Source organism: Hyperolius riggenbachi, chromosome 3, assembly GCF_040937935.1.
Source record: "Hyperolius riggenbachi isolate aHypRig1 chromosome 3, aHypRig1.pri, whole genome shotgun sequence".
In the NCBI taxonomy this organism is placed as follows: domain Eukaryota; kingdom Metazoa; phylum Chordata; class Amphibia; order Anura; family Hyperoliidae; genus Hyperolius; species Hyperolius riggenbachi.
In genome coordinates, this window is record NC_090648.1 from 358,826,773 (window position 1) to 358,851,849 (window position 25,077).

At 49.4% G+C, this 25,077-nt stretch overlaps 1 protein-coding gene across 3 annotated transcripts in view; it reads left to right on the forward strand.

The window, feature by feature from the left end:
• The window catches only part of LOC137561539 (uncharacterized), a 170,126-nt gene that overhangs the window by 42,834 nt on the left and 102,215 nt on the right, over positions 1-25,077 (forward strand). For all 3 annotated transcript variants that reach the window (XM_068272851.1, XM_068272852.1, XM_068272853.1), the window contains exons 3-4: positions 6,520-6,579; positions 22,551-22,607. In XM_068272851.1, coding sequence (XP_068128952.1) covers positions 6,520-6,579; positions 22,551-22,607 — 117 coding nt within the window. The remainder of the gene's footprint in view (positions 1-6,519; positions 6,580-22,550; positions 22,608-25,077) is intronic.

Sequence of the window (25,077 nt, forward strand, 5' to 3'; positions counted from 1 at the left end):
TCAACCCAAAGGTAGTTATATATGCAGTGGAGTGAGTTCACTGAACACAACAGGTAGTTAGATGCAGTCAGCTGAGTTCACTCAACACAAACGTAGTTATATGCAGTGAGGTGAGTTCACTCAACAGCAAAGGTAGATATGCAGTGCGGTGAGTTCACTCAACCCAAAGGTAGTTATATATGCAGTGAGGTGAGTTCACTCAACCCAAAGGTAGTTATATATGCAGTGAGGTGAGTTCACTGAACACAACAGGTAGTTAGATGCAGTCAGCTGAGTTCACTCAACACAAACATAGTTATATGCAGTGAGGTAAGTTCACTCAACAGAAAAGGTAGATATGCAGTGAGGTGAGTTCACTCAACCCAAAGGTAGTTATATATGCAGTCAGCTGAGTTCACTCAACACAAACATAGTTATATGCAGTGAGGTGAGTTCACTCAACAGAAAAGGTAGATATGCAGTGAGGTGAGTTCACTCAACCCAAAGGTAGTTATATATGCAGTGAGGTGTGTTCACTGAACACAACAGGTAGTTAGATGCAGTCAGCTGAGTTCACTCAACACAAACGTAGTTATATGCAGTGAGGTGAGTTCACTCAACAGAAAAGGTAGATATGCAGTGAGGTGAGTTCACTCAACCCAAAGGTAGTTATATATGCAGTGAGGTAAGTTCACTGAACACAACAGGTAGCTATGTGCAGTGAGGTGAGTTCACTCAACCCAAAGGTAGTTATATATGCAGTGAGGTGAGTTCACTGAACACAAAAGGTAGCTATATGCAGTGAGGTGAGTTCACTGAACACAAAAGGTAGCTATGTGCAGTGAGGTGAGTTCACTCAACCCAAAGGTAGTTATATATGCAGTGAGGTGAGTTCACTGAACACAACAGGTAGTTAGATGCAGTCAGCTGAGTTCACTCAACACAAACAGTTATATGCAGTGAGGTGAGTTCACTCAACAGAAAAGGTAGATATGCAGTGAGGTGAGTTCACTCAACCCAAAGGTAGTTATATATGCAGTGAGGTGAGTTCACTGAACACAACAGGTAGTTAGATGCAGTCAGCTGAGTTCACTCAACACAAACATAGTTATATGTAGTGAGGTGAGTTCACTCAACAGAAAAGGTAGATATGCAGTGAGGTGAGTTCACTCAACCCAAAGGTAGTTATATATGCAGTGAGGTAAGTTCACTGAACACAACAGGTAGCTATGTGCAGTGAGGTGAGTTCACTCAACCCAAAGGTAGTTATATATGCAGTGAGGTGAGTTCACTGAACACAAAAGGTAGCTATGTGCAGTGAGGTGAGTTCACTCAACCCAAAGGTAGTTATATATGCAGTGGAGTGAGTTCACTGAACACAACAGGTAGTTAGATGCAGTCAGCTGAGTTCACTCAACACAAACGTAGTTATATGCAGTGAGGTGAGTTCACTGAACACAACAGGTAGTTAGATGCAGTCAGCTGAGTTCACTCAACACAAACATAGTTATATGCAGTGAGGTGAGTTCACTCAACAGAAAAGGTAGATATGCAGTGAGGTGAGTTCACTCAACCCAAAGGTAGTTATATATGCAGTGAGGTGTGTTCACTGAACACAACAGGTAGTTAGATGCAGTCAGCTGAGTTCACTCAACACAAACGTAGTTATATGCAGTGAGGTGAGTTCACTCAACAGAAAAGGTAGATATGCAGTGAGGTGAGTTCACTCAACCCAAAGGTAGTTATATATGCAGTGAGGTAAGTTCACTGAACACAACAGGTAGCTATGTGCAGTGAGGTGAGTTCACTCAACCCAAAGGTAGTTATATATGCAGTGAGGTGAGTTCACTGAACACAAAAGGTAGCTATATGCAGTGAGGTGAGTTCACTGAACACAAAAGGTAGCTATGTGCAGTGAGGTGAGTTCACTCAACCCAAAGGTAGTTATATATGCAGTGAGGTGAGTTCACTGAACACAACAGGTAGTTAGATGCAGTCAGCTGAGTTCACTCAACACAAACAGTTATATGCAGTGAGGTGAGTTCACTCAACAGAAAAGGTAGATATGCAGTGAGGTGAGTTCACTCAACCCAAAGGTAGTTATATATGCAGTGAGGTGAGTTCACTGAACACAACAGGTAGTTAGATGCAGTCAGCTGAGTTCACTCAACACAAACATAGTTATATGTAGTGAGGTGAGTTCACTCAACAGAAAAGGTAGATATGCAGTGAGGTGAGTTCACTCAACCCAAAGGTAGTTATATATGCAGTGAGGTAAGTTCACTGAACACAACAGGTAGCTATGTGCAGTGAGGTGAGTTCACTCAACCCAAAGGTAGTTATATATGCAGTGAGGTGAGTTCACTGAACACAAAAGGTAGCTATGTGCAGTGAGGTGAGTTCACTCAACCCAAAGGTAGTTATATATGCAGTGGAGTGAGTTCACTGAACACAACAGGTAGTTAGATGCAGTCAGCTGAGTTCACTCAACACAAACGTAGTTATATGCAGTGAGGTGAGTTCACTCAACAGCAAAGGTAGATATGCAGAGCGGTGAGTTCACTCAACCCAAAGGTAGTTATATATGCAGTGAGGTGAGTTCACTCAACCCAAAGGTAGTTATATATGCAGTGAGGTGAGTTCACTGAACACAACAGGTAGTTAGATGCAGTCAGCTGAGTTCACTCAACACAAACATAGTTATATGCAGTGAGGTAAGTTCACTCAACAGAAAAGGTAGATATGCAGTGAGGTGAGTTCACTCAACCCAAAGGTAGTTATATATGCAGTGAGGTGAGTTCACTGAACACAACAGGTAGTTAGATGCAGTCAGCTGAGTTCACTCAACACAAACATAGTTATATGCAGTGAGGTAAGTTCACTCAACAGAAAAGGTAGATATGCAGTGAGGTGAGTTCTCTCAACCCAAAGGTAGTTATATATGCAGTGAGGTGAGTTCACTGAACAGTTAGCTATGCTGGCAGTGGGACACACAGTATGAATTAGCAATGCTGTCTAAAAAACACAAGTGTCTCACACACGGAAGCAGGAAATTTGGGCGCATGAGGCAGGTGGACAAAAAGGGCGCCGCCATTCACTCCCATAATAAATATCGTTTAATCGGCGCCCAACAGGAAAAAAGGGCGCCGGAGAAAAATAACGTTTTAAAAGCGGCGCCCGGAGACTTTTAATGTTTTATAACTGCTTCTCATGATTACACGTTATTTAATGATTTATAATTTTCTAAACATTATTTTTAAACGAAAAACAGTACAATATTTTTTAAAACATTATTTATAAACGAAAAATTGTAAAATTTTTTCTTTTTTAAATCATTATTTTTAAACGAAAAACCGCACAATATTGTTTAAAACTTTATTAATGCTTATCACAGGGGGTCTTAGGTTTAGGCACCAACAGGGGGGTCTTAGGTTTAGGCACCAACAGGGGGGTCTTAGGTTTAGGCACCAACAGGGGGGTCTTAGGTTTAGGCACCAACAGGGGGGTCTTAGGTTTAGGCACCAACAGGGGGTCTTAGGTTTAGGCACCAACAGGGGGGTCTTAGGTTTAGGCACCAACAGGGGGGTCTAGGGGTAGGTACAGGGAGGGTTACTTAGTATTTTTTTTTTAAACGTTATACGTTTCACTTTTTAAACGGAAGATTAACGTTTTTATAATTGTCGATTTCATACACATTATTTAATGATTTATAACTTTATAAAACATTATTTTTAAACGAAATATAGCACAATTTATTTTTTAAATGTTATTCATGCTTATCGTTTAAAACCGTGCGCCCTTTTTTCCCGGCGCCCTTTTTAACGTACGCCTCACACACACAGGTAGTCACTGAATGTGCTGCTGCTGGCAGTGGGACACACAGTATGAATTAGCAATGCTGTCTAAAAAACACAAGTGTCAGTTTCAAACTCAGAAAAAAAAATTGATCACACGAGCAGGATGAGCTCTGAAAAGAGCTTTTCTGGGGCGCTATTATAGCAATAAGATTCAGCTAAGCAAGCTAAGAAGGCAAGAGCCTGACTAATCTGTCCCTAGGAGAACAAGTCTGCAGCAGCTGTCCCTATTCTGTCTCTAGCAGGCACACGAGTGAGGCTAATGGCCGCCGGAGCCAGCCTTATATAAGGGGGGGTGGGGCTCCAGGGCTTAGTATAGCCGGATTGGCTACAATGCGCCTGCTGACTGTGATGCAGAGGGTCAAAGTTGACCCTCATAGAGCATTATGGGGCGAATCGAACTTCCGGGAAAGTTCGCCTTCCCAGCGAAGGCGAACCACCCGATGTTCGCCTGGAACTGTTCGCCGGCGAACCGTTCGGGCCATCTCTAGTTGTCAGTGGTGCATGCACTGCGCAGTTCACCGCGGACAACGTGGCCATGATTGACAGCGGCGCTTCACGCAGGCGCAGTAAGGCCGACCTCAAGGTCGTCCTCTGCACTGTGCGGGGAGCCCGGGATGGCGGCGGAGAGTGCAGCAGTCAACATGGGACATTCGGCTGCAAGGGGCTGGAGAAAGCCCCAGGTGAGTAACGCTGATTTTTTTATTTTTTGCCTGATTATTCCTTTAACTCTTCCTGTACTGGAAAAATATGAGACTCATATCTGTGCTAATAATCTATTTTTTAGCTGTACTATACCTACAAATCATTACATCATAGGTTTTATTCACATCAGATTCCCTTAAAAGAAACTCATTATTAGTAAGAAGAATAAAATGTAGAAAAGATCTGAGATTCCACTTGAGAAACGTCGTCTAGACTCATTGGCCCATATGCAATTATTTTTTTCACCTGAGTTATCTCCTAGGAGAAAAATATATTTTTATTTCCTCTTTAAACTATATTTTCAGCATTTTGCAATTGAAAAAGTACCCAAAAGTTGGTGAAAACAAGTACTATCAAATGTATTTTGAGTATTTTCTTGCTTGCTGGTGGTTTAACCCTCCTGGCGGTCTAATGTTTTCCATTAAAAGTAAAATACACCTGCACACCAAAATGTGTGTTGCAAAAAGTATTTGTATTAAATATACATAATCAAAAAGATAGACAATCACATGTAACAACAATATTGCACAAGCTGAGACAAACACTCAATATAGACACTCTGTCAATGGTAATACATCATAGAAATCAATATAATATGGAGCATTAAGCAGTGAACAGCAATAAGTCCAACATGAATAGGACAAAGTGATGCCGGGAATGCCAAAAAGTAGAAGAAAAGGTAATAACCAGACAGACCCTGAAAATGCAGCAATTTTAGATCCTAGTAAAGCAGACATAATTTAAGCTGGGAGGCACAGGATCCTATAGAGAGTGTCAAATGTCCATTACCCTGACAGCGCCGTTTTGGAAAATCCTTCGTCAGAGGGTCAGGAGATATCCAAGGAGTGCTGTGCTGCTGTCAGCACTCCTTGGGTATCCCCTGACCCTCTGACGAAGGATTTTCCGAAACGGTGCCATCAGGGTAATGGACATTTGACACTCTGCTTCGGTGATCTCAGATCAGGAAATCCCTGGAGGGCTTCCCCCGTCGCCATGGCGACGGGGCGGGATGACGTCAGCGACGTCGTGACGTCTTTGGGAGTCCTGATCCACCCCTCAGCGCTGCCTGGCACTGATTGGCCAGGCAGCGCACGGGGTCTGGGGGGGGGCGGTGCGGCGGAGCGGATAGCGGCGATCGAGCGCGGGCTGGCGGCGATCGGTGTGCTGACGCAGCTAGCGAAGTGCTAGCTGCGTTCAGCAAAAAAAAAATTAAGCAAATCGGCCCAGCAGGGCCTGAGAAAACCTCCTGCGCGGCTTACCCCGAACTACGTTCGGGGTTACCGCCAGGAAGATTAAATGGCATTTTGACAAGTTGTAAAATATTACCTAGGAGAAAACTCAGTAGAAAAAGTGAATCGCATATGGGCAAGGGCCCATCACTTTTTCACCTGAGTTTTCTCGTAGGTCATATTTTAAAAATTGTCAAAATGCCATTTAAACCACCAGCAAACCAAAAAAAATCCAAAATACTTTATAGTACTTTTTTATGGACTTTTTGGTACTTTTTCCATTGCAAAGTGCTGAAAAGTTATTCTAAATCAAGGATGAAAAATTATCTCCTAGGAGAAAACTCATGAGAAAAAGTGAATTGCATATGACCCCTTGTCATTAATGGGCCTATTAAGTCAACAGCAAGCAGGAAAATACTGAAAATGATTTTAATGTACTTTTTTTCACCTACTTTTTGGTACTTTTTTTACATTGAAAAGTACAGAAAAGTTGTATTAAAAAGAAGTTGAAAATTAATCTCTTAGGTGAAAACTCAGGTCCAAGTGGAGTCCCAGACTTTTTTTTACAGTGCATAGATTGCGCCTTGTGGTTTGTGGTCTTCTGGATGACTTCCTGGTAAGTTGAGTCCTCAGGGTTATATTGTCTGCAGGACATCTACTTTGGCAAGTAAAATTGCACATTCGTCAATTATGTAAATTATGGAATTACGGTATGTCTTGCCATTTCAAGTTCCTTTTGTTTTTCTTTACAGACTTCTACAATGTTTCTTGTAAGAGGAGGATTGCTGACGTGTCTATATGACCAAGGACTGGTAAATAACATTCTGTTGCACTTCTAAGGGCTGGTTCACACGGGCGTCTGCCAGGCTTTCTGTGGCATCGCGTTTGGTGGCAATGCGGCGGCTACGCATACGGGCTTTCAGTAGCCTTCACATAGCACTCGGATGCGGTCAGCGTTTTTCTTCCCCTGGGGGAACATTACCCGTGTCGGTTAACCACCCCAGGACGCTACATGTAGGGTCCAGGGGCGCCTTGAATGCCAGGGAAAATCGGGACCCGAACACCACGTTCGCGTAAATGCCTGTAAAAACCTGGTGCAAACGCCCCTATTCACTTGAATCGGAGCGTTTAACGCCAAGTCCCGAACGCTGGCGGTAAACGCTCCACAGACGCCCGTCTGAACCAACCCTAAGCCCCACACTAAATTACTTACATAATTTTAACAAGTGGCTACAAAAATAACTATTTTCCTGATTTATGAGATTCTCCAGCACTGGATGATGATTAAAACAACCAACCAAAGAATGTATGCAGTAGAGTCCCGGTTATTCAGGACAGGCACTGTATATTCGTTTTCTTGAGAATTCAAGCAGCCAGGGCCTCAGTGTAACACTTTTTTTCTCCCCAGAAGCCTTCATTTCAGTAATGCGGAGCACCAATAAGAGCTCTGGGCACTGGCCTCCTCTTTTTTACAGCTGCATCCTGGGTGTGGCTTCTGATGAGTCACGTGATCGGTGAATGTCAGGGGACACACATCGGGAACTTATGAAGGATGCAGTTAAACAACCGGCAGATTTTAAAAAAGAGAACACCACTCAGAGCTTTAGCATATGTTTTCCACTGCATGCTGCTCTGCATTAGTGAGAGGGAGAGAAGCACGTCCCCCATGGCTCCCCATTATTTGTGAGTTACTTGAGAGTGCCAGTTACTTGAGTTCTGGATAACGGGACAGAGGACAAGAAGAAATGACTACAGTTTGCATAAATACTAACTCTGAGACAAAATACTGTATATCAGGTAATAGTGTTTATTGCCAATCAATTGTGAATATAAGTAAACCACAATATAATAACACATACAAGTTGCCAGAGACTCAGACCAAGCAGCACAGAGTTCTGGCACGGATTGGTTCTTGCAGGGCTCTTAAAGGACACTGGAAGTGAGAGGGATATGGAAGCTGCCATATTTATTTCCTTTTAAACAATGCAAATTGCCTGGTTATCCTGCCGATCATCTTCCTCTAATTCCTTTAGCTATAGACCTGAAAAGCATGTAGATCAGTGGTTTCCCCAAAAAACTGACAACATTAGCTGCCTGCTTGTTTCAGGCATGTGCTGCAAAAGAGATCAGCAGGACTGCCAGGCAACTAGCAGCTGAGTCCCCTCAGTCACCTAACTGGCTACCTATACCTGGCTATACTGGGGGCACCCATGCCTGGCTATACTTGGGGGCACCTATACCTGGCTATCTGCACTGGGGGCACCTGTACCTGGGGTGGGGGGGGGGCATCCACATTTTCTCAAGGAGACCCAGTGATTTCTAGCTACACCCCTGCCTCTCGCTTTAAGTTCCCTTTGAATAGAGAGGCCACACCTGCAGCATGATGAAGTTGAAAGCCAGCACAATACATCACTCACAGGAAGGCAAGAGTAACACAACGCCTGTCTCCAGACAGGATAGACCCACCTGCTGGTGAACAGCAGTGGTCCAGAACAGGCAATACTGCCACCAGCAGGCAGAAAGTGGCAGGACATTGTTAATAAAAAGATTTGTATAGCAATTTTCTCCTTTTTGGATCCAAAGTGGAGATGGGAAGTCCGGATCTTTTCAAGGATTCGGATGATTTGAATCGGCTCATTGAAAATATCCAGATCTTTGAACCGAATCTTTGAATCATTTTACTAGGGAAGCAGACTGGTGGTGAAATTACTAGCAGGACAGGACTTTCCATGCACTGTACTCTGTTCAAGCCTGGCTGCTAGTATAGCAAGTTATGTGTCAACTTCACTGATATATTTTTCTTTTAGTTCTGTTTTAAGACATGATATGTAGACTCATGCAGGATAATAAGATAACCTTTCCCCACCTAAAGAGAGAGGTTTAGCAAGCATGGGGCCTTATCCCCTAAAGAGTTAAGTTAACAGTTAAGCGTTAACCTTTTATGGCTTGCCCATCTGATTCTCCCTGAGCATGCTGGGTATTCTGTAAATCTGAGCTTTATTTATTTACCACCAAAGCAACAGGTCTGTATGCAGCACAGCAACACACAGGATCTATTAAAGGAGTACTGTGGGGGTTTTTAAAAAGAAAAACGGACACTTACTTGGGGCATCTACCGGCCCCCTGAAGACATTAAGTTTTGCGCCGTCTCTGCAGGATCTTCCATTCCCTGACACCGGTCACGGTGTCATTATTTGTCTAACTAGACGAATATCACTGCGGCTGCGCAGCCAGGGCTGCGAGTGTCCTCGCTCATGATCGTATCATCGGGAATTACTGCGCAGTACAAAGTTTTCTCGAACTGCTCCTGCGCAGTAAGCTCCCGATGACGCGGTCGGAAGCGAGGACGTGCACAGTCCCGGCCGCGCAGCCGCAGTGATAATGACGCCATGACCGGTGGCGGCAAACGCAAGATCCTGCAGGGACGGCGCGGGAGTTGATGTCTTCAGGGGGCTGGTAGAAGCCCCAGGTAAGTGTCCTATTTTCTTTTTAAAAAACCCCACAGTGCTCCTTTAAAGGGGACCTGAGGTGAGAAGGATATGAAAGCTGCCATATTTATTTCCTTGTAAACCATGCCAGTTGCCTGGCAGCCCTGCTGATCATCTGGCATAAGTAGTGTCTGAGTCAATGGGAAGCCTCCTCGTGGCGCCCCTGGATAGTGCTGTATAGCATGAACTAATTCCCGCAGGGCGATTGTTTTGCGGTTTTTGGTTTTGACCCTGCATATTTAGGCATGCGAAAGCAAATGCTTATTTGCATGAGCAATGTCTCGTGATTAGCCAATAGGCCAAATTTGCAAAGCCAGATTTGTCAGGTTCACTTGGTTGATGCACACATGCTTTTTCTCTGATTATAGTTAGCATTGCATTTCTTTCTTCTGAGGGCAGGTAGTGAGTGGCTTGTTTTAGGAGGTGAGAGCCCTGGAGCAGGCTATTTGCGCCTGTCCGCCCCTTATGTGTCGCGCCCAGGTTATGCGCATATAGCAGAACGCAATGGACGTTGAGGTAAGTGCCTGTTTTTAATCCTGGGAGGTGTGTGCGGGCGGCTCTTCCCGGCGCTGGCCACGCTGGGGAGATCGCCTGCACCCCCTGGCCTCCACCTCCGGGGTGCCGCTGTGTGGGTTCCAGGCGGTGAGAGTGCCTGGGACCCCCGCGGCCCCCCGGTTGTATGGGGGCAATGGGAAGCCTCCTCGTGGCGCCCCTGGATAGTGCTGTATAGCATGAACTAATTCCCGCAGGGCGATTGTTTTGCGGTTTTTGGTTTTGACCCTGCATATTTAGGCATGCGAAAGCAAATGCTTATTTGCATGAGCAATGTCTCGTGATTAGCCAATAGGCCAAATTTGCAAATCCAGATTTGTCAGGTTCACTTGGTTGATGCACACATGCTTTTTCTCTGATTATAGTTAGCATTGCATTTCTTTCTTCTGAGGGCAGGTAGTGAGTGGCTTGTTTTAGGAGGTGAGAGCCCTGGAGCAGGCTATTTGCGCCTGTCCGCCCCTTATGTGTCGCGCCCAGGTTATGCGCATATAGCAGAACGCAATGGACGTTGAGGTAAGTGCCTGTTTTTAATCCTGGGAGGTGTGTGCGGGCGGCTCTTCCCGGCGCTGGCCACGCTGGGGAGATCGCCTGCACCCCCTGGCCTCCACCTCCGGGGTGCCGCTGTGTGGGTTCCAGGCGGTGAGAGTGCCTGGGACCCCCGCGGCCCCCCGGTTGTATGGGGGCAATGGGAAGCCTCCTCGTGGCGCCCCTGGATAGTGCTGTATAGCATGAACTAATTCCCGCAGGGCGATTGTTTTGCGGTTTTTGGTTTTGACCCTGCATATTTAGGCATGCGAAAGCAAATGCTTATTTGCATGAGCAATGTCTCGTGATTAGCCAATAGGCCAAATTTGCAAAGCCAGATTTGTCAGGTTCACTTGGTTGATGCACACATGCTTTTTCTCTGATTATAGTTAGCATTGCATTTCCTTCTTCTGAGGGCAGGTAGTGAGTGGCTTGTTTTAGGAGGTGAGAGCCCTGGAGCAGGCTATTTGCGCCTGTCCGCCCCTTATGTGTCGCGCCCAGGTTATGCGCATATAGCAGAACGCAATGGACGTTGAGGTAAGTGCCTGTTTTTAATCCTGGGAGGTGTGTGCGGGCGGCTCTTCCCGGCGCTGGCCACGCTGGGGAGATCGCCTGCACCCCCTGGCCTCCACCTCCGGGGTGCCGCTGTGTGGGTTCCAGGCGGTGAGAGTGCCTGGGACCCCCGCGGCCCCCCGGTTGTATGGGGGCAATGGGAAGCCTCCTCGTGGCGCCCCTGGATAGTGCTGTATAGCATGAACTAATTCCCGCAGGGCGATTGTTTTGCGGTTTTTGGTTTTGACCCTGCATATTTAGGCATGCGAAAGCAAATGCTTATTTGCATGAGCAATGTCTCGTGATTAGCCAATAGGCCAAATTTGCAAAGCCAGATTTGTCAGGTTCACTTGGTTGATGCACACATGCTTTTTCTCTGATTATAGTTAGCATTGCATTTCTTTCTTCTGAGGGCAGGTAGTGAGTGGCTTGTTTTAGGAGGTGAGAGCCCTGGAGCAGGCTATTTGCGCCTGTCCGCCCCTTATGTGTCGCGCCCAGGTTATGCGCATATAGCAGAACGCAATGGACGTTGAGGTAAGTGCCTGTTTTTAATCCTGGGAGGTGTGTGCGGGCGGCTCTTCCCGGCGCTGGCCACGCTGGGGAGATCGCCTGCACCCCCTGGCCTCCACCTCCGGGGTGCCGCTGTGTGGGTTCCAGGCGGTGAGAGTGCCTGGGACCCCCGCGGCCCCCCGGTTGTATGGGGGCAATGGGAAGCCTCCTCGTGGCGCCCCTGGATAGTGCTGTATAGCATGAACTAATTCCCGCAGGGCGATTGTTTTGCGGTTTTTGGTTTTGACCCTGCATATTTAGGCATGCGAAAGCAAATGCTTATTTGCATGAGCAATGTCTCGTGATTAGCCAATAGGCCAAATTTGCAAAGCCAGATTTGTCAGGTTCACTTGGTTGATGCACACATGCTTTTTCTCTGATTATAGTGTCTGAGTCAAAACCCAGGAACAAGCATATGGCAAATTCAGTAAAACCTGAGTCAGAGTACCTGATCTGCTGCATTCTTGTTCAGGGTCTATGCCTCAAGCTGCATTTCCACTTGTGCGGTGGGAATCCTCGCGGGAAAAATTTGCATGCGGATGCGAATTTCGCATGTGGGTCTACGCCAATTTCCATGCGAATTTCATGCGAATTCGCATGGATGACGATGTATGCGAATTTAACCATGGCAGTGCTGGTGTGATTTTCCATTGTTTCTATATGAATTTGCATGCGAATTCGCATGAAAATTCGCATACCCAAACCGCATGCAAATTTCCTATTAAATGCATTGTATGCGATTATCATAGCGGTATGCGGTATGCAAATTCTGATGGTTCTGCCGTGCTAATTTTTTCTGCACAGAAAAAAGCAAAGGAATCCTGACAAGTGGAAACAGTCCCATTCACTTGTATTGCTATGCGAAATCGCATGCAAAAAACACATGCAAATTCGCGATAGTGGAAATGGGCCCTAAAAGTATTAGAGACACAGGGTCAGCAGGGTGGCCAGGCAACTGGTATTGTTTAAAAGCAAATAAATATGGCAGCCTCCAAATACCTCTCACCTTGCCAGCAGTCATGGGCGTCCGCACGTATGGCAAATTGGGGCATCTGCCCGACCCTGGCCGCCCGCTGCCCCCCCTGGCCGTGTGTCCATGCGGCCAGCAGGAGGGGAGCAGCGCAGAGAAGAGGTATGGGCATAGTGGAGAAGGGCGGACGTCTCCCCCCCTTTTCCCTCACCTTAGGAGGCTCTACCTCCCTCGCTCGCGCTCCCCTCCGGAGTCCGGAACGAAGTGTGCAGCGGCTTGGCAGCGGGCAGAACTTACCTCATCTCGCTCCTGCGCCGGAAGTTCTGGTGCCGCACTCTGGTCTGGACCAGACCAGAGTAGCGGCTAATCCATCCGGCGCCAGCGACGAGAAGAGGTAAGTTCCGCCCACTGCCCAGCCGCTGCACACTTCGTTCCGGACTCCGGAGGGGAGAGCGAGCGAGGGAGGTAGAGCCCCCTAAGGTGAGGGAAGAGGGCGAGACGTCCGCCCTTCCCCACTATGCCCATAGCTCTACCTCTTCTCTGCGCTGCTCTCCTCCTGCTGGGGCACACCTGGCTACCTATTCTTGGGACATATACACCTGCCTACATATACTGGGACATATACACCTGCCTACATATGTCTGGGACATATACACCTGCCTACATATACTGGGGACATATACACCTGCCTACATATACTGGGACATATACACCTGCTACATATACTGGGGACATATACACCTGCCTACATATACTGGGGACATATACACCTGCCTACATATACTGGGGACATATACACCTGCCTACATATACTGGGGACATATACCCCTGCCTACATATACTGGGACATATACCCCTGCCTACATATACTGGGACATATACACCTGCCTACATATACTGGGACATATACACCTGCCTACATATACTGGGACATATACACCTGCCTACATATACTGGGGACATATACCCCTGCCTACATATACTGGGACATATACCCCTGCCTACATATACTGGGGACATAACCCCTGCCTAAATATACTGGGACATATACCCCTGGCTACATATACTGGGGATATATACCCCCTGGCTACATATACTGGGGACATATACACCTGCCTACATATACTGGGACATATACACCTGCCTACATATACTGGGACATATACACCTGCCTACATATACTGGGGACATATACACCTGCCTACATATACTGGGACATATACCCCTGCCTACATATACTGGGGACATATACCCCTGCCTAAATATACTGGGACATATACACCTGCCCACATATACACCTGCCTACATATACTGGGGACATATACACCTGCCTACATATACTGGGTACATATACCCCTGCCTACATATACTGGGGACATATACCCCTGCCTAAATATACTGGGACATATACCCCTGGCTACATATACTGGGGATATATACCCCCTGGCTACATATACTGGGGACATATACACCTGCCTACATATACTGGGACATATACCCCTGGCTACATATACTTTGGACATATACCCCCTGGCTACATATACTTGGGACATATACCCCCTGGCTACATATAATGGGGATATATACCCCCTGGCTACATATACTGGGGACATATACACCTGCCTACATATACTGGGACATATACCCCTGGCTACATATACTTTGGACATATACCCCCTGGCTACATATACTGGGGACATATACCCCCTGGCTACATATACTGGGGACATATACCCCCTGGCTACATATACTGGGGACATATACCCCCTGGCTACATATACTGGGGACATATACCCCTGGCTACAAATACTGGGGACATATACCCCTGGCTACATATACTGGGACATATACCCCTGGCTACATATACTGGGGACATATACCCCTGGCTACATATACTGGGGACATATACCCCTGGCTACATATACTGGGGACATATACCCCTGGCTACATATACTGGGGACATATACCCCTGGCTACATATACTGGGACATATACCCCTGGCTACATATACTGGAACATATACCCCTGGCTACATATACTGGGACATAGACACCTGCCTACATATACTGGGACATAGACACCTGCCTACATATACTGGGGACATAGACACCTGCCTACATATACTGGGACATATACCCCTGCCTACATATACTGGGGACATATACCCTTGCCTAAATATACTGGGACATATACCCCTGGCTACATATACTGGGGATATATACCCCCTGGCTAAATATACTGGGGACATATACACCTGCCTACATATACTGGGACATATACACCTGCCTACATATACTGGGGACATATACCCCTGCCTACATATACTGGGCACATATACCCCTGGCTACCTGTTCTGAGGACATCTCTACCACTGGCCACCTATTCTGGGGACATCTATACCACTGGCCACCTATTCTGGGGACACCTATAGACCTGGGGCTACCTATTTTTGGGGAACCACTGCTGTCAGTGTGAGTGTATTTTGGGGAACTGCTGCCAGGTGAGAGGTGTCTACATATTAAGGGGGCATTCTGCCTATTTATGTGAAAAGCTGTCTATTTATGTGCCTCATGGTTACTGACTTTGTCTTGTTGGGGGCCTAATGATTTGTTGGGGGCCTCAAGATTGCTGAATTTGTCTTGTTGGGGGCCTCATGATTGCTGAATTTGTCTTGTTGGGGGCCTCATGATTGCTGAATTTGTCTTGTTGGGGGCCTCATGATTGCTGAGTTGGTCATGTTGGGGGCCTCATGATTGCTGAATTTGTGTTGATGGGGGGGGGGGGGGGGCTCATGATTGCTGAATTTGTCTTGTTGGGGGTCACATGATTGCTAACTGCGAGACTATGGAAAAAGCTGAATCATCATCATATGAGACAATAGCATTAAACCTACTTTTTCCGCTTTTTAAAATAGAAAATGAAACTGGGAGGTTCTAAAAAAAAATGAATAATTTTTTCAGGAGTACGGTGGATGAAATTGTTTGTCTTCACAGTTTATTTTCAACCTAATTTTCCATAATGTTCATGTATGAGTTAAAACGTTTGTATTTAGTTTAAATTGCTGTTGGCACTTTGTGATAGTAAAGTGGCTTTGCAGTTTGGACACTCGACCTCCAAAAGGTTCGCCACCACTGTCCTAATCTAATGTCCCACCATTGCTTAGTTCATGTAAACTTGTCCCCACCCACGACCACACCCACATTCTGGTTCATGACCACACCCATTTTTCGGTGCACCGCATGACGTAGTTCCGGTTTTTGGCGACCCAGATTTGCGGCGCCGCACCGCTTTTTGCTTCCCACTTTTTGCCCCCCCCCCCTGGAAAATTTGCTGTGGACGCCCATGCCAGCAGTGATAGTGGCTGTGTGAGGACACATGGCCAGCAGTGATAGTGGGCGTGTGAGACTAGGAGTTATTAGCTTTGTAACCAAAGAGCTGCTGCTTATGCTGCTGTAATCTGATCCCTCACCCTGAGTGAGCTGGGAGGAGTTGCTTCTCTCATTCCCAAGTCCCTAACTCAGTGGTTCTCAAACTTTTCTAGGTCAAGGCACCCCTTGACAAAAACAATTTTGGTTACCATATTGTGCACCATACCCCTCCAGACTCTAATTATGTTTGCAGATTTGGGGTAGGGGGTTAGGGTGGAGAGAGTGAGGGGTTCCTGTGCTAAGGATAGTGAGGGGTGCAGCAGAGTGAGGGGTGTTGCGGTGCACAGTGAGGGGTGCAGCAGAGTGAGGGGTGCACAGTGAGGGGTGCAGCAGATTGAGGAGTGCTGGGTGCACAGTGAGGGGTGCAGCAGATTGAAAGGTGTTGGGGTGTAGAGTGATGGGTGCAGCAGAGTGAGGAGTGCTGGGTGCACAGTCAGGGGTGCAGCAGAGTGAGAGGTGGTGGGGTGCACAGTGAGGGGTGCATCAGAGTGAGAGGTGTTGGGGTGCACAGTCAGGGCCGGGCCGAGGCATAGGCTGGAGAGGCTCCAGCCTCAGGGCGCAGTGTAGGAGGGGGCGCAGAATTCATTCATCTGTCATTCCTAATTGTGTTTGAAGCAGAAAGAAATAAGAAAAGGGGATACATGGCAGTGACTGCAAGCCAGATAACTAGATATTAAGGTGTTGGGGAGGTTGTGGGCCCTTTGGCACCTCTTAGTCTAATAGCAATCAGTGTGTGACGGCTGGGGTGGCAGGGATGGAGGGGCGCACTTTGGTGTCTCAGCCTTGGGTGCTGGAGGACCTTGTCCCGGCTCTGTGCACAGTGATGGGTGCAGCAGAGTGAGGAGTGCTAGGTACACAGTCAGGGGTGCAGCAGAGTGAGGAGTGCTGGGTGCACAGTGAGAGGTGCAGCAGAGTGAAAGGTGTTGGGGTGCACAGTGAGGGGTGCAGCAGAGTGAGGTGTTGGGGTGCACAGTGAGGGGTGCAGCAGAGTGAGGAGTGCTGGGTGCACAGTGAGGGGTGCAGCAGGGTGAGAGGTGTTGGGGTGCACAGTGAGGGGTGCAGCAGAGTGAGCGTTTCTGTGGTGCACAGTGAGGGGGTGCAGTAGAGTGAGGAGTGCAGGGGGCACAGTGAGGGGTGCAGCAGAGTGAGGGGTGCACAGTGAGGGGTGCAGCAGAGTGAGGGGTGCAGCAGAGTAAGAGGTGCTGGGGTGCACAGTGAGGTGTGCAGAAGAGTGAGGGTTTCTGTGGTGCACAGTGAGGAGTACAGCAGAGTGAGGGGTGCACATTGAGGGATGCAGCAGAGTGAGAGGTGCTGGGGTGCACAGTGAGGTGTGCAGAAGAGTGAGGGTTTCTGTGGTGCACAGTGAGGGGTACAACAGAGTGATTAGTGCTGCGGGCACAGTGAGGGGTGAAGCAGAGTGAGGGTTTCTGTGGTGCAAAGTGAGGGGTGCAGCAGAGTGAGAGGTGCTGGGGTGCACAGTGAGGTGTGCAGAAGAGTGAGGGTTTCTGTGGTGCAAAGTGAGGGGTGCAGCAGAGTGAAAGGTGCTGGGGTGCACAGTGAGGTGTGCAGCAGAGTGAGGGTTTCTGTGGTGCACAGTGAGGGGTGCAGCAGAGTGCTTAGTGCTGGGGGCACAGTGAGGGGTGCAGCAGAGTGAGGGGTGCACAGTGAGGGGTGCAGCAGAGTGAAAGGTGTTGGGGTGCAGAGTGATGGGTGCAGCAGAGTGAGGAGTGCTGGGTGCACAGTCGGGGGTGCAGCAGAGTGAGAGGTGTTGGGGTGCACAGTGAGGGGTGCAGCAGAGTGAAAGGTGTTGGGGTGCACAGTGAGGGGTGCAGCAGAGTGAGAGGTGTTGGGGTGCACAGTGATGGATGCAGCAGAGTGAGGAGTGCTGGGTACACAGTCAGGGGTGCAGCAGAGTGAGGAGTGCTGGGTGCACAGTCGGGGGTGCAGCAGAGTGAGAGGTGTTGGGGTGCACAGTGAGGGGTGCAGCAGAGTGAAAGGTGTTGGGGTGCACAGTGAGGGGTGCAGCAGAGTGAGAGGTGTTGAGGTGCACAGTGATGGATGCAGCAGAGTGAGGAGTGCTGGGTGCACAGTGAGGGGTGCAGCAGAGTGAAAGGTGTTGGGGTGCACAGTGAGGGGTGCAGCAGAGTGAGGAGTGCTGGGTGCACAGTGAGGGGTGCAGCAGAGTGAGGTGTTGGGGTGCACAGTGAGGGGTGCAGCAGAGTGAGGAGTGCTGGGTGCACAGTGAGGGGTGCAGCAGAGTGAGAGGTGTTGGGGTGCACAGTGAGGGGTGCAGCAGAGTGAGCGTTTCTGTGGTGCACAGTGAGGGATGCAGCAGAGAGAGGAGTGCTGGGGGCACAGTGAGGGGTGCAGCAGAGTGAGGGGTGCACAGTGAGGGGTGCAGCAGAGTGAGAGGTGCTAGGGTGGAAGTGAGGTGTGCAGAAGAGTGAGGGTTTCTGTGGTGCACAGTGAGGGGTACAGCAGAGTGATTTGTGCTGGGGGCACAGTGAGGGGTGCAGCAGAGTGAGGATTTCTGTGGTGCAAAGTGAGGGGTGCAGCAGAGTGAGAGGTGCTGGGGTGCACAGTCAGGTGTGCAGCAGAGTGAGGGTTTCTGTGGTGCACAGTGAGGGGTGCAGCAGAGTGCTTAGTGCTGGGGGCACAGTGAGGGGTGCAGCAGAGTGAGGGGTGCACAGTGAGGGGTGCAGCAGATTGAGGAGTGCTAGGTGCACAGTGAGAGGTCCAGCAGAGTGAGCGGTGTTGGGGTGCACAGTGAAGGGTGCAGCAGAGTGAGGGTTTCTGTGGTGCATAGTGAGGGGTGCAGCAGAGTGAGAGGTGCTGGGGTGCACAGTGAGGTGTGCAGCAGAGTGAGGGTTTCTGTGGTGCACAGTGAGGAGTGCAGCAGAGTGATTAGTGCTGGGGGCACAGTGAGGGGTGCAGCAGAGTGAGGGGTGCACAGTGAGGGGTGCAGCAGATTGAGGAATGCTGGGGGCACAGTGAAGGGTGGTGGGACAGAGTGTGGGGTGCAACAGAGTGAGAGGTGCTGGGTGCACAGTGAGGTGTGCAGAAGAGTGAGGGTTTCTGTGGTGCACAGTGAGGGGTGCAGCAGAGTGATTAGTGCTTGGGGCACAGTGAGGGGTGCAGCAGAGTGAGAGTTTCTGTCGTGCATAGTGAGGGGTGCAACAGAGTGAGAGGTGCTGGGGTGCACAGTGAGGTGTGCAGCAGAGAGGGTTTCTGTGGTGCACAGTGAGGGGTGCAGCAGAGTGAGGAGTGCTGGGGGCACAGTAAGGGGTGCAGCAGATTGAGGAGTGCTAGGTGCACAGTGAGGGGTGCAGCAGAGTGAGCGGTGTTGGGGTGCACAGTGAGGGGTGCAGCAGAGTGAGCGTTTCTGTGGTGCACAGTGAGGGGTGCAGCAGAGCAGAGTGAGGAGTGCTGGGGGCACAGTGAGGGGTGCAGCAGAGTGAGGGGTGCACAGTGAGGGGTGCAGCAGAGTGAGAGGTGCTGGGGTGCAGTGAGGTGTGCAGAAGAGTGAGGGTTTCTGTGGTGCACAGTGAGGGGTGCAGCAGAGTGATTAGTGCTGGGGGCACAGTGAGGGGTGCAGCAGAGTGAGGGGTGCACAGTGAGGGGTGCAGCAGATTGAGGAATGCTGGGGGCACAGTGAAGGGTGGTGGGACAGAGTGTGGGGTGCAACAGAGTGAGAGGTGCTGGGTGCACAGTGAGGTGTGCAGAAGAGTGAGGGTTTCTGTGGTGCACAGTGAGGGGTGCAGCAGAGTGATTAGTGCTTGGGGCACAGTGAGGGGTGCAGCAGAGTGAGAGTTTCTGTGGTGCATAGTGAGGGGTGCAACAGAGTGAGAGGTGCTGGGGTGCACAGTGAGGTGTGCAGCAGAGAGGGTTTCTGTGGTGCACAGTGAGGGGTGCAGCAGAGTGAGGAGTGCTGGGGGCACAGTAAGGGGTGCAGCAGATTGAGGAGTGCTAGGTGCACAGTGAGGGGTGCAGCAGAGTGAGCGGTGTTGGGGTGCACAGTGAGGGGTGCAGCAGAGTGAGCGTTTCTGTGGTGCACAGTGAGGGGTGCAGCAGAGCAGAGTGAGGAGTGCTGGGGGCACAGTGAGGGGTGCAGCAGAGTGAGGGGTGCACAGTGAGGGGTGCAGCAGAGTGAGAGGTGCTGGGGTGCAGTGAGGTGTGCAGAAGAGTGAGGGTTTCTGTGGTGCACAGTGAGGGGTGCAGCAGAGTGATTAGTGCTGGGGGCACAGTGAGGGGTGCAGCAGAGTGAGGGGTGCACAGTGAGGGGTGCAGCAGATTGAGGAGTGCTGGGGGCACAGTGAAGGGTGGTGGGGCAGAGTGTGGGGTGCAACAGAGTGAGAGGTGCTGGGGTGCACAGTGAGGTGTGCAGCAGAGAGGGTTTCTGTGGTGCACAGTGAGGGGTGCAGCAGAGTGAGGAGTGCTGGGGGCACAGTGAGGGGTGCAGCAGAGTGAGGGGTGCACAGTAAGGGGTGCAGCAGAGTGAGAGGTGCTGGGGTGCACAGTGAGGTGTGCAGCAGAGAGGGTTTCTGTGGTGCACAGTGAGGGGTGCAGCAGAGTGATTAGTGCTGGGGGCACAGTGAGGGGTGCAGCAGAGTGAGGGTTTCTGTGGTGCATAGTGAGGGGTGCAGCAGAGTGAGAGGTGCTGGGGTGCACAGTGAGGTGTGCAGCAGAGTGAAGGTTTCTGTGGTGCACAGTGAGGAGTGCAGCAGAGTGATTAGTGCTGGGGGCACAGTGAGGGGTGCAGCAGAGTGAGGGGTGCACAGTGAGGGGTGCAGCAGATTGAGGAATGCTGGGGGCACAGTGAAGGGTGGTGGGGCAGAGTGTGGGGTGCAACAGAGTGAGAGGTGCTGGGTGCACAGTGAGGTGTGCAGAAGAGTGAGGGTTTCTGTGGTGCACAGTGAGGGGTGCAGCAGAGTGATTAGTGCTTGGGGCACAGTGAGGGGTGCAGCAGAGTGAGGGTTTCTGTGGTGCATAGTGAGGGGTGCAACAGAGTGAGAGGTGCTGGGGTGCACAGTGAGGTGTGCAGCAGAGAGGGTTTCTGTGGTGCACAGTGAGGGGTGCAGCAGAGTGAGGAGTGCTGGGGGCACAGTGAGGGGTGCAGCAGAGTGAGAGGTGCACTGTGAGGGGTGCAGCAGATTGAGGAGTGCTGGGGGCCCAGTGAAGGGTGGTGGGGCAGAGTGTGGGGTGCAACAGAGTGAGAGGTGCAGGAGAATGAGGACACATTGAGGGTGCTAATGGGGAAGGGAGAGATGCAGCAGGAAGATTGTGCTTGTGCACATACTGAGGATCTGGAGAAAGGGCAGAAAGACAACTTGCGCTGACAGTGAAGAGATTGTGCTTGTGCACATATTGATGACCTGCGGGAAGGGACGGGAGACAGCATGGACTGACAGTGAGAACAACGCAGTATATGATACATTCTACCTCTGGCTTCGCCGCCCACAGTTCCTACCCTGGTGCAGAGAGGATGGTCACCTTTAGCTTTCTGCATTCACACACTCCCGCCTCGCAAGTCTTGCTCTATTCGGGAGGTGGAGATAGCATATTTCCAGCCAGTCTCTGTATTGTCTCCCCCTTGCCTCCCACTGTGCTGAAGCACTAAGCTCAGAAGCAGTTGGGAACCAAATGGCTATATTGTTAACATCCTGTGTTTTCAAATTAGCTTATCTGCCATCTCTGCCATGGCAGTAAGGTGACACAGGGGAGAGATCAAATTACAACTTCTGATTAGAGACAAATGTGGAGGAATTAGTCAGGCTAAACTCTTGACATGCATGCAGGCTGCATTTCTCTGTGATCAGGTCCAGAGGATCAGACAGGCTAAACTCTTCAGAATACATGCAGGCTGCATGTCTCTAAGTTTTCCTTCAGCCCTGTGCAGATTGAGGGGTCCAGATGGGTGATTAGGCAGGCTAAACTTTATATATACATACAGGGTGCATTTCTCTGTGCTTTCCTTCTGCCCTGTGCAAAAATTCAGGTCCACTTCAAGATTTGATGCTGCCACCCAGCAGCTAGCCCGGGCTTACCGCTTCTAGCTCCTTTGACTCAGCCCAAGCTCTGCACAGGAATACCGCCAGGGGGGTTAATAATGTGTGTAGTGTTGTCTTCATAATTAATTTTAACTCAGGGCTGTAACTAAGGCAAGGCACTGTTCCCACTATAGCGCAAAACTGAAATTTATCTGTCCATTTTGCCACATTGGAAAATTATGGGATCTACAATGGATCTGTTAGATCAGTTGTGGTAAGCAGAACAAAATTATGACCTGCATGATATTTCCCAGATCGCAGATGCGTTTCTCATAGAATCCTATGGAGGAAATTAATTTGCTCCAGACTCCAACCAGTCCACATCAGAACAATGGAGCGGACAAAACATTGTCTGCTCCAGCTCGTGATTGGAGATCTGGCTATAGTGGGAAGCCAGCTTAAGGGGATCCACTTCTGTGCTTAAATGCAAAGCAGCTGCAGTGAAGCATGACCCTTAAAGGTGACCAGATCATTAACCACATCAGGTACAGTTAACCCATTAGCAGCTTCAAACAAAAAAGCAGCAGGGTTTAAACATCTTCTGGCAAATCTCGTAAAGCTGCCTAGTGCAGCCAAATTTCCTTCCCGTAGTGTTTTTGTAGCCATTATATTTCACCTATCATTTGACCGCGTATTAAATTTAATAAAAATGTGTTGTATTCCTTCTGTTAGAGATCAATGACTAAGGATGACACTCGCACTATTTATGCTGCATTAAAGGAGATATTGGTAAGTTTTTCCTCGTTTTATTACTTTTTTACATAGGCATACCTTATCAATTTTATGAGATAAAAAAAAGAGTGGCACCTCTCAACTCTCAGGAAGATAGTGTCATATTGCCAGGGCCGTTTCTACGGCCGTGTGGCCCGTGCGGGCACCCTGAGCGCTGCTGGGAGGGGGGAGCTGTGATGGAGGGGGGAGCGGCAGCCGCGGGGAGGGCAGCCGACCTCTCCCTCCTTTCCACTCCACGGGCCGCCCTCCGTGCGATCTCCCCTCGGACTGCAGAGCAATGCAGCAGGGAAGCGCTATAGAAAAGTACTCACCTCCCTGGTTCCAATCGCTGCTCTCTCACAGCCAGTCTCATCTCTCCATAGACATTGATACACACACACGCTGCTTCCAGGTAAACAGGAAGCAGCGTGTGTGTGTATCAGCGTCTATGCAGAGAGAGGAGACTGATGGCAAGAGAGCAGCGATTGGAACCAGGGAGGTGAGTCGTTTTCTATAGCGCTTCCCTGCTGCATTACTCTGCAGTCCGAGGGGAGATCGCACGGAGGGCGGCCCGGGGAGTGGAAGGGAGGGAGAGGTCGCCCCGACCTCTCGGGGCAGCCCCTGCCCTCCCCGCGGCTGCGGCTCCCCCCTCCATCATGGGGGGGCACCTACCTAACCTATATTGGGGCAGCTACCTATCTAACCTATCCTGGGGGGCACCTACCTATCTAACCTATCCTGAGGGGCACATACCTATCTAACCTATCCTGGGGGGCACCTACCTAATCTAACCTATACTGGGGGGCACCTACCTAATCTAACCTATACTGGGGGGCAGCTACCTAATCTAACGTATACTGTGGCAGCTACCTATCTAACCTATCCCGGGGGGCACATACCTATCTAACTTATCCTGGGGGGCACCTACCTAATCTAACCTATACTGGGGGCACCTACCTAATCTAACCTATACTGGGGGGCAGCTACCTAATCTAACCTATACTGGGGCAGCTACCTATCTAAACTATCCTGGGGGGCACCTACCTATCCTGGGGGGCACCTACCTATCCTGGGGGGCACCTGCCTATCTAACCTATCCTGGGGGGCACCTACCTATCTAACCTATACTGAGGGGCAGCTACCTAATCTAGCCTATACTGGGGGGCACCTACCTAATCTAACCTATATTGGGGGGCACCTACCTAATCTAATTTATACTGGGGGGGGCACCTACCTAATCTAACCTATACTGGGGGGCAGCTACCTAATCTAACCTATACTAGGGGGGCAGCTATCTAACCTATACTGGGGGCAGCTACCTATCTAACCTATACTGGGGGGTACCTACCTATCTAACCTATACTGGGGGGCAGCTACCTATCTAACCTGGGGGGCAGCTACCTAATCTAACCTATACTGAGGGGGCAGCTACATAATCTAACTTATACAGGGGGGCACCTACCTATCTAACCTATACTGGGGGGCAGCTACCTATCTAACCTATAGTGGGAGCATTAACTTATCTAACCTGTATTGGGGGCACCTACCTACCTAGCTAGCCTATACAGGTGACAACTATACTGGCTACCTATATTGGAGGCACCTACCTAACTAACCTATACTGGGGGCATCTACCTATCTAAACTATGCTGGGGGCAACTATTCTGGCTACCTATATTAGAGGCACCCACCTAGCTAACCTGTACTGGGGGCACCTACTACCTATCTAATTTATACCGGGGATGCCTGCCTTCCTAACCTATACTGGGGGCAACTATACTGGCTACCTATACTGGAGGCACCTACCTGGCTAACCTATACCGGAGGCAACTATACTGGCTCACCTATGCCTGGCTACCTATACTGGGGGGACCTATAGCTGGCTACCCATACTGGGGTACCTATTCTGGGGGAATCTATACTGAGTGCAACTATACCTGGCTAACCTATACTGCGGACACCCATACCTTGCTGCGGGGGGGGGGGCACAATTTTTACACCCTTGCCCTGGGTGCATTTTAGCCTAGAAACTGCACTGCATATTGCAACAGGATCTGGATAGGATGGCTATAAGGGCACATAAATGGCAGATGAAATTCAATGTTGAAAAATGTAAAGTCATGCATTTTGGTCGTACCAATGGTCTAGCACCATACAAAATAAATAGGATACAGTTGGAGACATCAAACTTGGAGAAGGACTTAGGAGTACTCATCGACAACATGTTAAATAATCGTACTCAATGCCAAGCTGCTGCAGCTAAAGCTAACAGAATTTTGGGATGCATTAAAAGGGAAATAAAAACTCGAGATGCTAGCATAATATTGCCCCTGTGTAACTCTCTAGTAAGGCCACATCTGGAATATGGAATTCAGTTCTGGGCACCACATTACAAAAAAGATATTGCAGTTTTAGAGCAGGTGCAGAGACGAGCAACAAAATTGATACGTGGGATGGAAGGTTTCGCTTACCAAGAAAGGTTAGATAA